The sequence below is a fragment of the Nerophis ophidion genome, linkage group LG26 (assembly GCF_033978795.1).
Source record: "Nerophis ophidion isolate RoL-2023_Sa linkage group LG26, RoL_Noph_v1.0, whole genome shotgun sequence".
NCBI lineage: Eukaryota > Metazoa > Chordata > Actinopteri > Syngnathiformes > Syngnathidae > Nerophis > Nerophis ophidion.
In genome coordinates, this window is record NC_084636.1 from 14831524 (window position 1) to 14845633 (window position 14110).

The 14110-nt window shown below is 41.5% G+C and overlaps 1 protein-coding gene across 4 annotated transcripts in view; it reads right to left on the reverse strand.

Annotated features, from left to right (window-relative positions):
* The window catches only part of pip5k1ca (phosphatidylinositol-4-phosphate 5-kinase, type I, gamma a), a 75098-nt gene that overhangs the window by 18207 nt on the left and 42781 nt on the right, over window positions 1-14110 (reverse strand). For all 4 annotated transcript variants that reach the window (XR_009804350.1, XM_061887822.1, XM_061887821.1 and 1 more), the window contains 6 exons: window positions 8993-9292; window positions 7914-8122; window positions 7122-7205; window positions 6996-7044; window positions 582-666; window positions 164-325 (listed from right to left, as the gene is read on the reverse strand). Coding sequence is in view for 3 of the 4 variants with exons in the window: in XM_061887822.1 (XP_061743806.1) it covers window positions 164-325; window positions 582-666; window positions 6996-7044; window positions 7122-7205; window positions 7914-8122; window positions 8993-9292 (889 nt within the window). In the remaining variant the exon portion in view is untranslated. The remainder of the gene's footprint in view (window positions 1-163; window positions 326-581; window positions 667-6995; window positions 7045-7121; window positions 7206-7913; window positions 8123-8992; window positions 9293-14110) is intronic.

Here is a 14110-nt window from a genome sequence, read left to right on the forward strand (position 1 = left end):
GTTCAAACAACAGGCCCCACTAATCAGCAACAATAATTGGACTGTTTGATTACTTTTTTTTTTTAAATGTACAAATACTGTCCACAAAATTAGATACAGATAAAGTAAAACATCTGAAAATGTGATGATCTTGTATTACTTTTTGCAGGTGTACCTAATTTACCTTCATCTTCCAGCGTTGGGAAGCTGCGAGCGCCTCTCAGGTCGTAGATGTTCTCGTCTCTCTCCGATGGAAGCTGGCTGACAGACCAAGCCGCACCGGGGCCACCACACTTTGGAACTGTCAGCGACACACGACCCTTCTTGGATGGAGATGATTTCAGAGCTGTACAATGCACATAAAAACAGACAACTTCAGCTACAATCATGAATCATGATACTCCCTGTGATACAATGGAAAGGCATTTTAAGGGTCAATTCACTTGATCTTTTCTCGAGAACATGAAACAAAACAGTGAGAGCAATTGAGTCTCTCACAAAACCTAAAAAGGCAGTTTAGGGTTTATATGTGTTTTTTCCTTTTGCCCTTCACTCATAACTCTGTTTGACTATGTAAGGTCTCAAAAGTAGAATAAACTCACAGGAGGTCTTCCTGAAAACGGTGCTGCTCATGAACTTAAAGAATCTGTCAGCATAGAAACCAGGCCGATGGACTGAGACAGTATCCTACAGGGGAGATAAGGAGTGACAGAGATTAATTACATAAAACAGATTAAAGTATCTTTTAGTTCCATTTCAGTAATTTATGAATGTGGGTCAAGTCAGTGTAATATATAAACCCAAACACAGCACGGACACAAACAAAGGCACAGGCAGACAAGGGAGTGGACGTTATTGATTCTCAAACAGGCTGACACTATGTGCACATTTGTTTAATCGAATGAGGTCTTTCCACGAGGAGTTAAGACCCTACATCAGGCCTGGCCAATCCGCGGGTCCCGAGCTGCATGCTGCTCTTTGCCCGGTTTCATGCGGCTGTTAAGAATCGCCTTAAAGGTTTGAATTAGTGTGATAAATAACCGCAAGACGCTGAGGTTTTTTTATTTTTTTCACACCGTCAGTGTGAAAAAATAACCGCAAGACGCTAAAGTTTTTTATTTTTTTCCAACCGTCACCAGCATTTGAGTGACAGATATGTTCGCCAATCAGAATTGTTGAGCCTCGCATTTGTTCGTCTCTCACTTCAAACATGGAGAAAGACGTCTTATTCTTTGCATCGCTCGTAGCACCTGAGCGTCTTGATCCAACAGTACAATTCACTGAACACAGTGAGCCCTCTTTTCACTCATTCACAATCTTTGTCTTTGCAGGAGGAGTGCGGGGCACCAGCTTTACACACACAGGAAACAAAGAATAGTAAATAGTAGGGGTGTAATGGTACGTGTATTTGTATTGAACAGTTACGGTACGGGGGTTTCGGTTCAATGCGGAGGTGTACCGAACGGGTTTCCACACGAGCATATGAAGTAAGCTAAAGTCTTAACAAGCTGCTCTGCTTTCTGCCTTTGTCTCCTACACAGCACCCAGCATTGTCCCACCCACAGAACCATCTGATTGGTTACAACCATAGCGGTAACAGCCAATCAGCCGTGCGTATTCAGAGCGGTAACAGCCAATCAGCAGTACATATTCAGAGCGGTAACAACCAATCAGCAGTGCGTATTCAGAACGCATGTAGTCAGCGCTTCAGCGTCGAGCAGCTAGGTGTTTAGCAGTTGAGCATAAGGCAGCGTTTTCTCCCCAAATGATAAAACACACTTCCTAGTCAACCACTCGTTACATCACTATGAGCCCGTTGACCTTCTACAAATAAACTGCAGCTCAGCTCACTGGCAGTTTTGACTTGAGGTGAAGGCTAATTAACTTTTAGCGTAACGTTAGCTCATTGTGAGGTGTGTGTGTTAGCTCATTGTGCGGTGTGTGTGTGTGTTAGGCGTGTGTGTGTGTTACGGACAGTGTAGATTGAGCTGTGTTGAAGCAGCAAAAAAGGACATTATGTTAAATGAAGAGTTTCTGTCTCTGATAGTTGATGTAATAATGTAAGTGCATCATTAAGCCTACATGCACTCCATGGTATTCAGGGATGAATAGTCTCTCCTATTGCTATTGTACTATTTTTTTCAGCTAAAGTTACATTAATCATTAGTAATGTAGCAGCCTCGTTTTGAATGGCAGGTTCCCTGCCATCACATGTTGATAAAAATATAACATTTACATAATAAAAATCAACTACAGGCTCCCCGAATGCTATAATGTATTAAGCATGATGAGTTGACTTGAAACTGTTTAATGTTGCACTTTTTATATGTAGAACAAAACTTTTGTCATTTTATTTAATCTAAGCAACAACTTGAGGCAGTTTAATGTGGATTAAATGTGGGCAGAATTATTACAGTGTTCCCAATGTTAAAAGGATAAAGCCCATCCATCCTTTTTTCTACCGCTTATTCCCTTTTTTGGGATCGCGAGGGGCGCTGGCGCCTATCTCAGCTACAATCGGGCGGAATGCAGTATACCCTGGACAAGTCGCCACCTCATCGCAGGGCCAATAAGGTGGGGTACACCCTGGACAAGTCGCCACCTCATCGCAGGGCCAACACAGAGACATTGTTTACAAATTTAGTAAATAAATAACCCAAAAAATTATATTTTGTTCTTTTCTTACTGTACCGAAAATTAACCGAACCGTGACCTCTAACCGAGGTACGTACCAAACCGAAATATTTGTGTACCGTTACACCCCTGGTAAATAGTGACAAAGTAACACAAATTAGGAGGAACAAAAATATGATTACAAAGCAAAATGTCCCGTTGTGTTAATATTTAAGCTTCAAATTGGATGGGCAATATACGGCCATAAACACAGACGAACGAGCGGGAATGTTGTGATCACGTGATGGCAATGAACCTGACCTCGCTTTTCCAACATGGGATAAAAAGATGTTCAAAATGTATTTAAGTTAGTTAAGTTGTGTGACATTTCCAATAAATCTGTCTGAGCAAATGTGTGTGTGTGTGTGTGTGTGTGTGTGTGTGTTTACAAGAGTGTGCGTGCGTGTGTTAACAGTGGGGCAAAAAAGTATTTATTCAGCCACCGATTGTGCAAGTTCTCCCACTTAAAATGTTGACAGAGGTCTGTAATTTTCATCATAGGTACACTTCAACTGTGAGAGACAGAATGTGAAAAAAAAATCCAGGAATTCACATTGTAGGAATTTTAAAGAATTTATTTGTAAATTATGGTGGAAAATAAGTATTTGGTCACTTCCAACAAGGAAGATCTCTGGCTCTCACAGACCTGTAACTTCTTCTTTAAGAAGCTCTTCTGTCCTCCACCTGTTAACTGTATTAATGGAACCTGTTCGAACTCGTTGTCCGTATAAAAGACACCTGTCCACAGCCTCAAACAGTCAGACTCCAAACTCCACGATGGCCAAGACCAGAGAGTTGTCAAAGGACACCAGGAAAATAATTCTAGACCTGCACCAAACTGGGAAGAGTGAATCTATAATAGGCAAGCAGCTTGGTGTGAAAAAATCAGCTGTGGGAGCTATTATCAGAAAATGGAAGACATACAAGACCACTGATAATCTCCCTCGATCTGGGGCTCCACACAAGATCTCATCCCGTGGGGTCAAAATGATCATGAGAACGGTGAGCAAAAATCCCAGAACCACACGGGGGGACCTGGTGAATGACCTGCAGAGAGCTGGGACCAAAGTAACAAAAGTTACCATCAGTAACACACTACGCCGACAGGGAATCAAATATTGCAGTGCCAAACGTGTTCCCCTGCTTAAGCCAGTACATTTCCAGGCCCGTCTGAAGTTTGCCAGAGAGTACATGGATGATACAGCAGAGGATTGGGAGAATGTCATGTGGTCAGTTGAAACCAAAATACAACTTTTTGGTATAAACTCAACTTGTCATGTTTGGAGAAAGAAGAATACTGACTTGCATCCTAAGAACACCATACCTACTGTGAAGCATGGGGGTGGAAACATCATGCTTTGGGGTTGTTTCTCTGCTAAGGGGACAGGACGACTGATCCGTGTTAAGGAAAGAATGAATGGGGCCATGTATCGTGAGATTTTGAGCCAAAACCTCTTTCCATCAGTGAGAACTTTGAAGATGAAACGTGGCTGAGTCTTCCAGCATGACAGTGATCCCAAACACACCACCCAGGCAACGAAGGAGTGGCTCTGTAAGAAGCATTTGAAAGTCCTGGTGTGGCCTAACCAGTCTCCAGACCTCAACCCCATAGAAAATCTGTGGAGGGAGTTGAAAGTTTGTGATGCTCGGCGACAGCCTCAAAACATCACTGCTCTTGAGAAGATCCGCATAGAGGAATGGGACAAAAATACCAACTACTGTGTGTGCAAACCTGGTAACATAAAACCTATTGCCAACAAAGGTTATATTACAAAGGATTGAGTTGAATTTTTGTTATTGACTAAATACTTATTTTCCACCATAATTTACTAATAAATTCTTTAAAATTCCTACAATGTGAATTCCTGGATTTTTTTTCACATTCTGTCTCTGACAGTTGAAGTGTACCTATGATGAAAATTACAGACCTCTGTCATCATTTTAAGTGGGAGAACTTGCACAATCGGTGGCTGACTAAATACTTTTTTGCCCCACTGTATGTGTATGTTTGTGGAAGGGATGGGGTGATGTTTATGTGTGCTTATGTGTATAATGTGCATCGTTGCGGTAACATAGTAAAACATGTGGCTATTGGTCTCTGACTGGTTGGCCACCCCTGCTCTACATTAACCATTTGTGTGAATGTGAGTGTAAATAGTTGCCTTATACTGTGCATGATGTGTCAGTCTTGTGTTTTAACAGGTGAGAATTCTGGGGTGTCACCTCCCTTCTTAGTCAGTTGTAACTGCATCAACCAAACTGAACTTTATTATCTGGCCATGTGAAAAAATTAGGACTCCCACACATCCATTCCTGAAACATTGCACACAAATGGGTTAACATGCACAGCTACCGTGTTGACTATGTTAATATGTTAATACATATTTCTGATAAATACACCACATGGTGGCGCTGTCATTTAACCCAAAAGTCTGACAGCTTGATGTGTTTGACATATCCCCCACTGTGATTTGAAGGTTTTAAATCGAATCACTACAAAAATGGTACAATTTCCTTTGTGGATCATTAAAGTTTGTCTAAGTCAAACTCTAAATCTTGAGGAGAGACGAGCACATGTTTGTAAAACTTCAGCAAGACTGGTTGAGAAACATGACACAAATGTGTATTTGTGAACTATATTTATATAGCGCTTTTTCTCTAGTGACTCAAAGCGCTTTACATAGTGAAATCCAATATCTTAGTTACATTTAAACCGGCGTGGGTGGCACTGGGGGCAGGTGGGTAAAGTGTCTTGCCCAAGGATACAACGGCAGTGACTCGGATGGCGGAAGCGGGGATCGAACCTGCAACCCTCAAGTTGCTGGCACGGCCGCTCTACCAACCGAGCTATACCGCAAATAAATGGAAACATCTTCATCTAGTCACTTAATTGTTAATAATCACTGTGAATTTCTGTAATGATTATAAAACTTTGTGAATGCCTGTATTACATGTACGGTTGCATTTTGAAAACAAACCCTAACGGGATGCCACAATTGGAAAGGAAAGAAACCTTTTGATACAGTTATTTCATACATACAGTATTTAAAGTTGTGACTAGCGTTGGGAAACAAATGATTTTTATAACATCATAAAGCATATTGATGACACGTTCTAGTTGTGTGCCGCAAATCTGACAAGCAAACGTCTGCGTTTTCCACACAATGTAGAGAAGGCTAACATCCCTTCACAGTGCCAGTTACTAATTCACTTCCAAGGCAGAAAATAAAATAAGTTTCTTAAAATCAGCATTATCACTGGAGGATGAGGAATAGTTAAACATGCTACACTACACACCTTATGAGGATACAATAAACCATGCCAACTGCTTAACGTCAACTTTTGAATGTAAACAGGGGTGAATGGATCGATACAAATATCAACAGTAACAAAACCCAGGTATAGAAACAGTATATGGTAGATACTACAACTATTAGTTTCATACGAACAAAATAATTTTTTGTCGTTTTTTTTGTTTACACACTCGGGTAAAAAGTCCCTGCATTCAAGAGGACTTTAGGTGCAAAAAACTATTTAAGTCAGAGCCATTAATAGTTTTGTTTTGGTTTATTTATTTTGCACCATTGACTTCAGTTTGTTAAAGATGTTATATGCAATAAAAGGGATTAAGGAAATAATTTAAAAATCTATTTACATTGTTACACCGCCATCCTGTGTTTTTGTTGGATTTCGATTAAAAATTTATTTATTCAAAGATCTTGACAGTTTTAAATATCTATATTGCCATGGCCAACTCTGCCTCGATAACTACTTGGTATTGGATGGACACCCAAATCTGGAGTTTTGCCTAAAACCAATGTAAAGTTTTCGAATAACAGAGGAATAAGCGCTTAGTACATTTTACATTAAGTGTTTGATAGAAACATGTTTCAATAGAATAAGATCAGCTGTTAACAGTAAATTACCAAGGAGATCAATTATTGTTTTGAGAAAATAAAACAATCGGCAATTATACAAATATGTTACTGCCCACCTCAGCAGCCAAATAAAAAACCTCTGTAACCTGTAGAGAAATATTTATATTATCATTTATGCACCAAATAATATATTGTGATACATATAATCGCAGGAGGCTGCAATATATATTGTGATGAAAATTTTAGGTGATATGGCCTATCCCTAGTTGTAACTACAGTAATATTGCAAAAGAAAGAGCAAATCCCTTAGTCCCATCAACTGCAGTGACACACAGGGTGTTTCCAAGCAAGAGTGGAGTGAGTAAGACAAAAGGGGAATACATAGGTGATTTGTGTCTTCTTGTTAAACATGACGCCTGCTTAAAAGTGAGTCATTGTGTGCTTCAGTGCTATTAAAAAACTCACCCCATCATGCACCAAAGCTTTCCATGTGTGTTCCAATTTCTTGATTAATCTGATCAACAAAGCAGGACAACAAAGTTTATAGGTGTGTGTTTAAACCATAGAGATAAGCTTCTATCATATGGTCACCTGTAAGATTGCAAGATGTCAATGATGCCAATGTAGAGAAGAAGTCTTTCTCCTTTTCCATTGACAGCAGGGATCCCGCCCATCCTAAAGCACAAACACGTGAGAGTAAGTACCAAGGCAACTCGCCATACAGCAATAGATATTTGTCTTTTACCTGACCGCTTCTATGTTAGCTACCTCGCTTTGTATATTTTCTGCTTGATCTACTCTTTATTTTATGCTACAGCTGTTACATATACTGTAATATTGTACATGGTAATTGGGATATCAGTATATATTATAGACTGTATATATAATATGCAAATATTACATATATGTTATATTTTATATTGCTACTATGATACAGTTTTAGTCGACTTTATACCTTTTTTTTTTCGCCCTCTTTTTTTGCCCTTGTGTGCATTATCCTTTCCATCAATTGTAACTGAGCTACTGTGTGGAACAATTTCCCTTGTGGATCATTAAAATTTGTCTAAGTCTAAGTCTAATTGTGTCATGCCTACAGTTAAGCATTGTGGTCGAAGCATAACGGTCTAAGGGTTGCACAAGTGCTGCCAGCACTGGGAGGCTACGGTTAATTGAGGAAAACTGGTTTGCATGGCACATCACTTGTATTCACTTTTTATTACAAATGTCCCACTTGTCTGCAAACCACTAAGAATTTTAACCGAGTCGACTGTAATTGAGCTCAGGCCAATTAAGATATTCTGTGGTTAATCAATAAATCCTTCTAATTGAACTTTGCTCAAGCCTGCCGTACCCAACTTCTCGCTGATCACCGACTACACTCACGTATCTTCAGTATCAATGGACTCCCCGCATGCGGCCCCTCCCTGAATGGACTCCATGGCCGTGGAGTACAAGGCCTTCTGCTGGGCCATGGGCCTTTTCTCGTCACTGCCGCCTTGGGAACCTTCCGTCTGCCTCTCCCTCTCTGCCTGGTCCATGTTGTGAACTCCCAGCAAGAGGCTGTAGTCCATGATCTTAAAGCTTTCCAGCACCTGAACAAAGTGTGCAAACTATAATGCAAAATAATGTAATCACGAGCTCAGGATGCATGGATCCTGAGGGGAATGCTTTTATCCAGTGTGCATAACAGTGTCAATGCCAACGGGAATCAAATGTGGAGATGTGGATGTCACCCACAGGATGCTTAAGCATTCACACATTAATTACATAAGAATGAAGGTTGAATGCTTTTAGTATAAATAATTATGTGAGGTGGTTGTTGAGAGCTTTTTTTTTTTGCTATTGTAAAAATCACAAGATTGTCCCAAAATCATTTTTGTCTCTTCTTTCTTTACAAATCTCAGCGATAACTTTAATGTTTTATAAATAAAGCTACCACGCTTACCCAAAATATAAATAAAAAAAAAAGAACTTTTTGCAGAGACCTTTTATTACACCACAAAAACTAATTCAGTTGATTTCATTGATCTGTGTTAATTAATTTGTATTAATCTACCAAATCTTTGAGGAAAAATATGTCTAAAATGAGGCACAGAAACTCGTCTGTGACATCATGCGAACCCTCACACCCCCTGGAGCTCTGCACAGACAGAATCATCTAATTACATATATTTGTCTTTGCTTCTGACATGTACCCCAAAAATATTACTTAAATATTACCTGGACTGTTAATTAAGGATGTATGATGAATGTTTCTAGTCTTAGCAAAGTCAAAGAAAAAGCAAAAAAACGAAAATGAGTTAAATACTTTTGGTTTGATGTCATACATGAAATTGGCAATGTTTTTCAGAAAAATCCAGTTGAACTCCAAAACAACAAGGCATTCAACTTTTGATATTTGACTATAATATGTACTATACAGTATACCCTTGACGTTTTAGTCACTTCCTTTTCAAACTCACCAGGCAGTCTCTTTGCAGGGTTTTGACCAGCGCGTTGTACGTGTCTTGGTCCAGCATCAATCCATCCTGCAAGTCTTGCATGAAGTCAAGATCTTTAAATGTGGGGCGTGCCTTTTCTCTTTCCTTCTTGGATGCCCGTCTCTTGTAGGTGGAACCTTTCAGGTCGTATTTGAGGTGCATGCGCACAACGCGGGGCAGGACGTTGTTCATCACCACCACGCGGATGTTCTTGCCGCCAGACTGGACGCAGTAGAGGCCGAAAAACTTGGGCAGCAAAGTACGGGGGTTCTGATTCAAGTTCTACAAGAAGAAAATCCAAGATTATTGTTAGAATTACATTATTGAAGCGTTTGACATTGGAATTGATATACGGCCTCGCATGTCAACATGTCCTCTATGCTTCACAGTGCTTACCACTGTGTGTGACTGTAAAAAAAATTAGGTCTGCAGGCTTCTACCATATTGACCCGAATATACTGTAAGAATATTCAGGGTCTAGAGCACAGTTGTCAAACTCAAGGCCTGCCAAATCATTTTATGTTGCCTGCGAAAGCCTGGAATTAATTTGCATCAGTAAAACACTTCATCTTTATTGCAAAATGTATTTGTTCATTCAGTTTTGACGGAAAAAAAAAACTGAATGCAATTGCAAATCTTTTATATGTCTTGCATGAATGGAAAAATTGACAAAGAATTTTGAAGTCTTCAACTTTATTATTATTTGCTCACGCAACAGTTTTTGATACACAGTTTGGTGCCCCTGGACACAACGCCAGTGATGTAACTTGGGATCACAGGGGGTTTCAGGTCTTTCAACAATCAGACCCCCTCCCACAGGTGACCCAGCTGGACCTGCATTGCCCAGCATTTTATAGATTTTGCAAAGGGATTGGCCCACAAATCCTCGGGGGCCCACTTCGATGGGTTGGCATCGTGGCCACTAACCATTGCTACGACACTCCTCCACTACCACAGCATACTTTGCCCTTTTCGTTTCGTTAGCCTCGTCCCAATGGTCTTCCTAAGGCACAGTCAGCTCCAAAAGAATTACCTGCTTTGAGGCTACTAAGGTAAGAACAATATCTGGCCTTAAAGTTGTCTTGACGATTGCTTCAGGGAGTTTCAGCTGCTTCCCCAGAACAACTGCCACCTCCCAATCGCATGCCGTTGCCAACAAGCTAGAGGATGTGTGGTGGGTTGCTGCTGTAGACTTTTCCCCAGCTCTGACAAAAGTGATGGTATTCTTCACTGTGCAAGGGCTCTTACTGTAGCTGGAATTTGCCACGGCTTTCAGGACCTGGTCTTGTCTGCGGTAAGTTTTGGGCTTTTGTACAGCAGCTTAGAATGTGCTTCATGGTTCCTCTCTTTTGGCAGAAAAAGCAAGCTGGTGTCTGCACCTTCCCCGGATGAAAAGGTTGGATGGGCTTGGAAACAACGTAAACCGCCTGAAACAAGAATTTTATCCGAAGGAGTTCAGCTTTCCAGAGCTCAGTCCATGTGACCTTGCGCTCTGCAGCCTGCTCCCATCTCGTCCAGGCTCCCTGCTGCCGCATTCCCACCATCTGGCTGGCTCGCTTCTTCTCAACACCTGCTTACACCTCTTCAAGGATCAACAAACTTCTCTCTGTCTCATGCGCCTTGTCATTGTGAGGTGTGCTGCTACTGCCTAGAACATCTCTTCCCTGAGCCACTGTGCCAACCATCACCCTTTTACGTAGTCTTGCCTCTGCAACGTCCACAGCTTTGGCAGCTCTCCACTTCCTCAAAGTCCTGACTTCGATCCCGGCATGGCGACCTTAGTGTCACTGGACTTCTGATACTGTATCAGCTCACTGGACCGTGTCAGCTTGAACTTCTCGCTCAGGCTGCTGATGGGGAGCTTCAGCTTGTTGTTCCCGTACAAAGCGATGCTGCTCAGTCTAAGCAGCATTCTGCGCAAAAACCTGCTGATCGTTCTCTCAAAACCTTCCGCCACTGAAATGAGGACTTCATAGACCAAGAGGGTCCAGAGGATCCGAGGGAGAATACCATGCTGGTAAATCCAGGCCTTGAATTGGCTAGGGAGGCCAGATGTGTCAGCTTCGGCTAGCCAGGTCTTAGGTCTTGGTTGGTCGCCTCAATAGAAGCGACGTCTTTTAGGCTTCAGCTGAACACCTAGCCGAAACTCTGCAGGTTCTTCAGCGAGTGATGGCATTTTGGTGGTGCCGAAAAAGAAGTAGAACATCCCAGTAACCTTTCCCTTTTCAGTAGGTGAGAACTCAATTTATCCAGCTTTAAAGATCATACCTGCCTAGGATATTATTTACGCAAAGCCATTCTGGATCCACCTGCAGCCCAGGACAGATGTAGTTGACACTGTCAGGTTGTCCATTAGGGCTTGGATGGGTGGCTATCGAATTCCAGACTTCGTGGGGGTTCCTACACCGAATTTCCGCAGACTTCACCAGCATGTTAATGCCGAGGGCAAAGAGGGTGACCGAGATCGTACACCCGGTGACGATCCTCTTTTCAAGCTGTGTGCCAGTAGGGGGTTGTTGTTCCGGAGGAGACTCAGGCGGAAGTTGGCATATTAGTCCAGAATGAGGTCTCTAAACTTATTCGGGATGTGATGCTGGTTCAGAGCTTCTTCGACCAGCTTGTGGGGTATTGATCCATAGGTGTTCACAGGGTCCAACCACAGTACAGCCAGGTCCCCCTTATTTTCCTGGCTTCCCTGACAGGCTATGTGGCCACGCCTGTGTGCTCCAGACACACAGATACCTTTGGGATTCCTCCTTGCTGTTCCGAAGCATCGATTTATGCGTTCTTCAGGGGGTAGTCTGTCAGTCGTCTGGGAACGAGGCTGAAGAAGATCTTCCCTTTAAGACTCAACAGCGTGATGTTTCGTAACAGATCGATGTTCTTAGACATTTCCTCTTTTGGGATCCACACACTTTCCGTCTCCACTGGTCTGCTACCTTGCACCTCCTCCAGATCACGTTCAGGATCCTTCCAGTACCTGTGTAGTAGCCTTGGCCAGTTCTAGTACACCTAATAAGGTACTGCACTGGGCCCTGAAGCACAGTTTAATCTTAACCTAATAACTAATTCCTGGATTTCTTTCCAACCAGGCTCTTCATTGAACTCAAGTGCTTGTGCAGTTGGATTAGGGCCTACGTCTTGATAGAAGATGTTCCAAATAATTTGTTGTCATCAAAATAAATCTCTAAAGATCTGCTTATCACCTTGACTTATGATTTCAAATGAGGCTATCCATCAGTTTGTAAGTAAACATATATTAAATATTAAGCAATTATACATTTACATTCATATGTATCTACTGTTGCATACATTACCGTGATGTGGCCCTTAATAAAAACAAGTTTGACACACCTAGTCTAGAGATTTATATGAGCAAACCAACATGTGGTTCCAAATAAATGCTACCCAGGGGATTAAAAGCTTTTCTTCCGGTCACTCACATTTAGCAGTGACCTAGAGAGGTGTAGCTTTGGGGGTACAGACACCCACAACAAACACATTTTGGTTATTAACAAAAAACGTATGATGATAATTTTAGGATAATGGTGATCGATGTACCAGATGGGTTGTCCATTTTTATTGCAAACTACCGTATTTCCCTGAATTGCCACCGGGGCGCTAATTAATTCAAAACCTCTTCTCACTCCTGCGCTTACCAAAGTCATGCGGTAAAAGTAAGCATGCGCTAATTATTTTAAAACCTCTTCTCACTCTGGCACTTACCAAAGGTATGCAGTAAAAATTTGAGTGTGATGTAAGCTTGGACCTTAAATCCTACTAAATTGCTTTTAATCTTCTTCCCTTTATGCGATTTAAAATTACCGGTATTGAAATCAGACCCCTCCATTTTGAAAATGATGACAGTGGAAGTGTCACTTGTGACGCCACGAGTTTGACCAGGCGGTAATACTAAGCATGCGCTAACTATTTTGGGAAGCGAGTTTGACCCGGCAGTAATTCAAGGCAGCCGCATACTATATGCCCTGCGGCAATTCAAGGAATTACGGTATTTGCTTTTCGAAAACAGGAATTTAAAAAAGGAAGATTTTTTTTTTTGGTTAATACTTTACAAGTTCTAAAAAATATATATTTTTTTCCAATTGAGGGTCATCATCAAGCGGTGATGAGAAGATACGGTCAGGGAGCATAAATGTGGACTTAAGCAGAAGAACTGGTGGGCTGGAGTATAAAGCGACATAATGATTGCTATCCAGAAAGAGCACTCTGTGCCCTCAGTCACACACGACCCTGATGTCAGTGCTAAGAGAGGAGGAGGAATAGACTACGCCAACGCCGACACGTGAGAACGTGAGGGAGGGCGTGGATGGGAAAGTGTGCACGTGGCCAAGGATTAAAAGCTCTGAATGCCAAAATGAAAAAAAAAAAAAAAAAGCTGCACTGAACTTGATAACAGCCAGGTGTGTGGTGAGATGTGGAAATGTGCGTGAGGAGGGTGCATACCACACAAGAGAGAGGGAGAGAAAGGGAGAGAGGGAGAGAAAAAGAGTGATGTATGGTTACATCACTGTGATTTGTATGCAGCCCATAGTCAGCCTGCTTAGTCGGCCATCAGCCAGTCAGCTGCAGCAGACATGTGGAGTGACTGCATGTACAAACCCTTAAACTGGCGAAGTAGCTTTCTATGTTTTAAAAAATGCGGTAATAGAATGTGAAATATACCGTTTGACCCAAATGTAAGACAAACCTGATTATAGGATGACCAATTTTATTCAAGACTTGCTTATGGAAAAATATTTTTAAGAGAAACTCAAAGACAACAGTAATCTCCAACTTGGTTTGATTTGCCTGTGTAAATATGTAGAGCATAAATATAATTTGACACAACACGGGGAACCTTACCTGGCCCGGACACGGAAAGGATTGACAGATTGATGGCTTTTTCAGTCTACCCCAGGGCAGCTGTGGCTACTGATGTAGTTTACCACAACCAGGTGTGAATGAATGATAGGTTCCCACTTCACTGTGAGTGCTTTGAGTAACAATAGAAAAGCACGATATGAATCTAATCCATTATCATTATTATTATTATATTATTAAGACGACCCCACTTTTTTGTAATGTTTGTTATACTCTAGA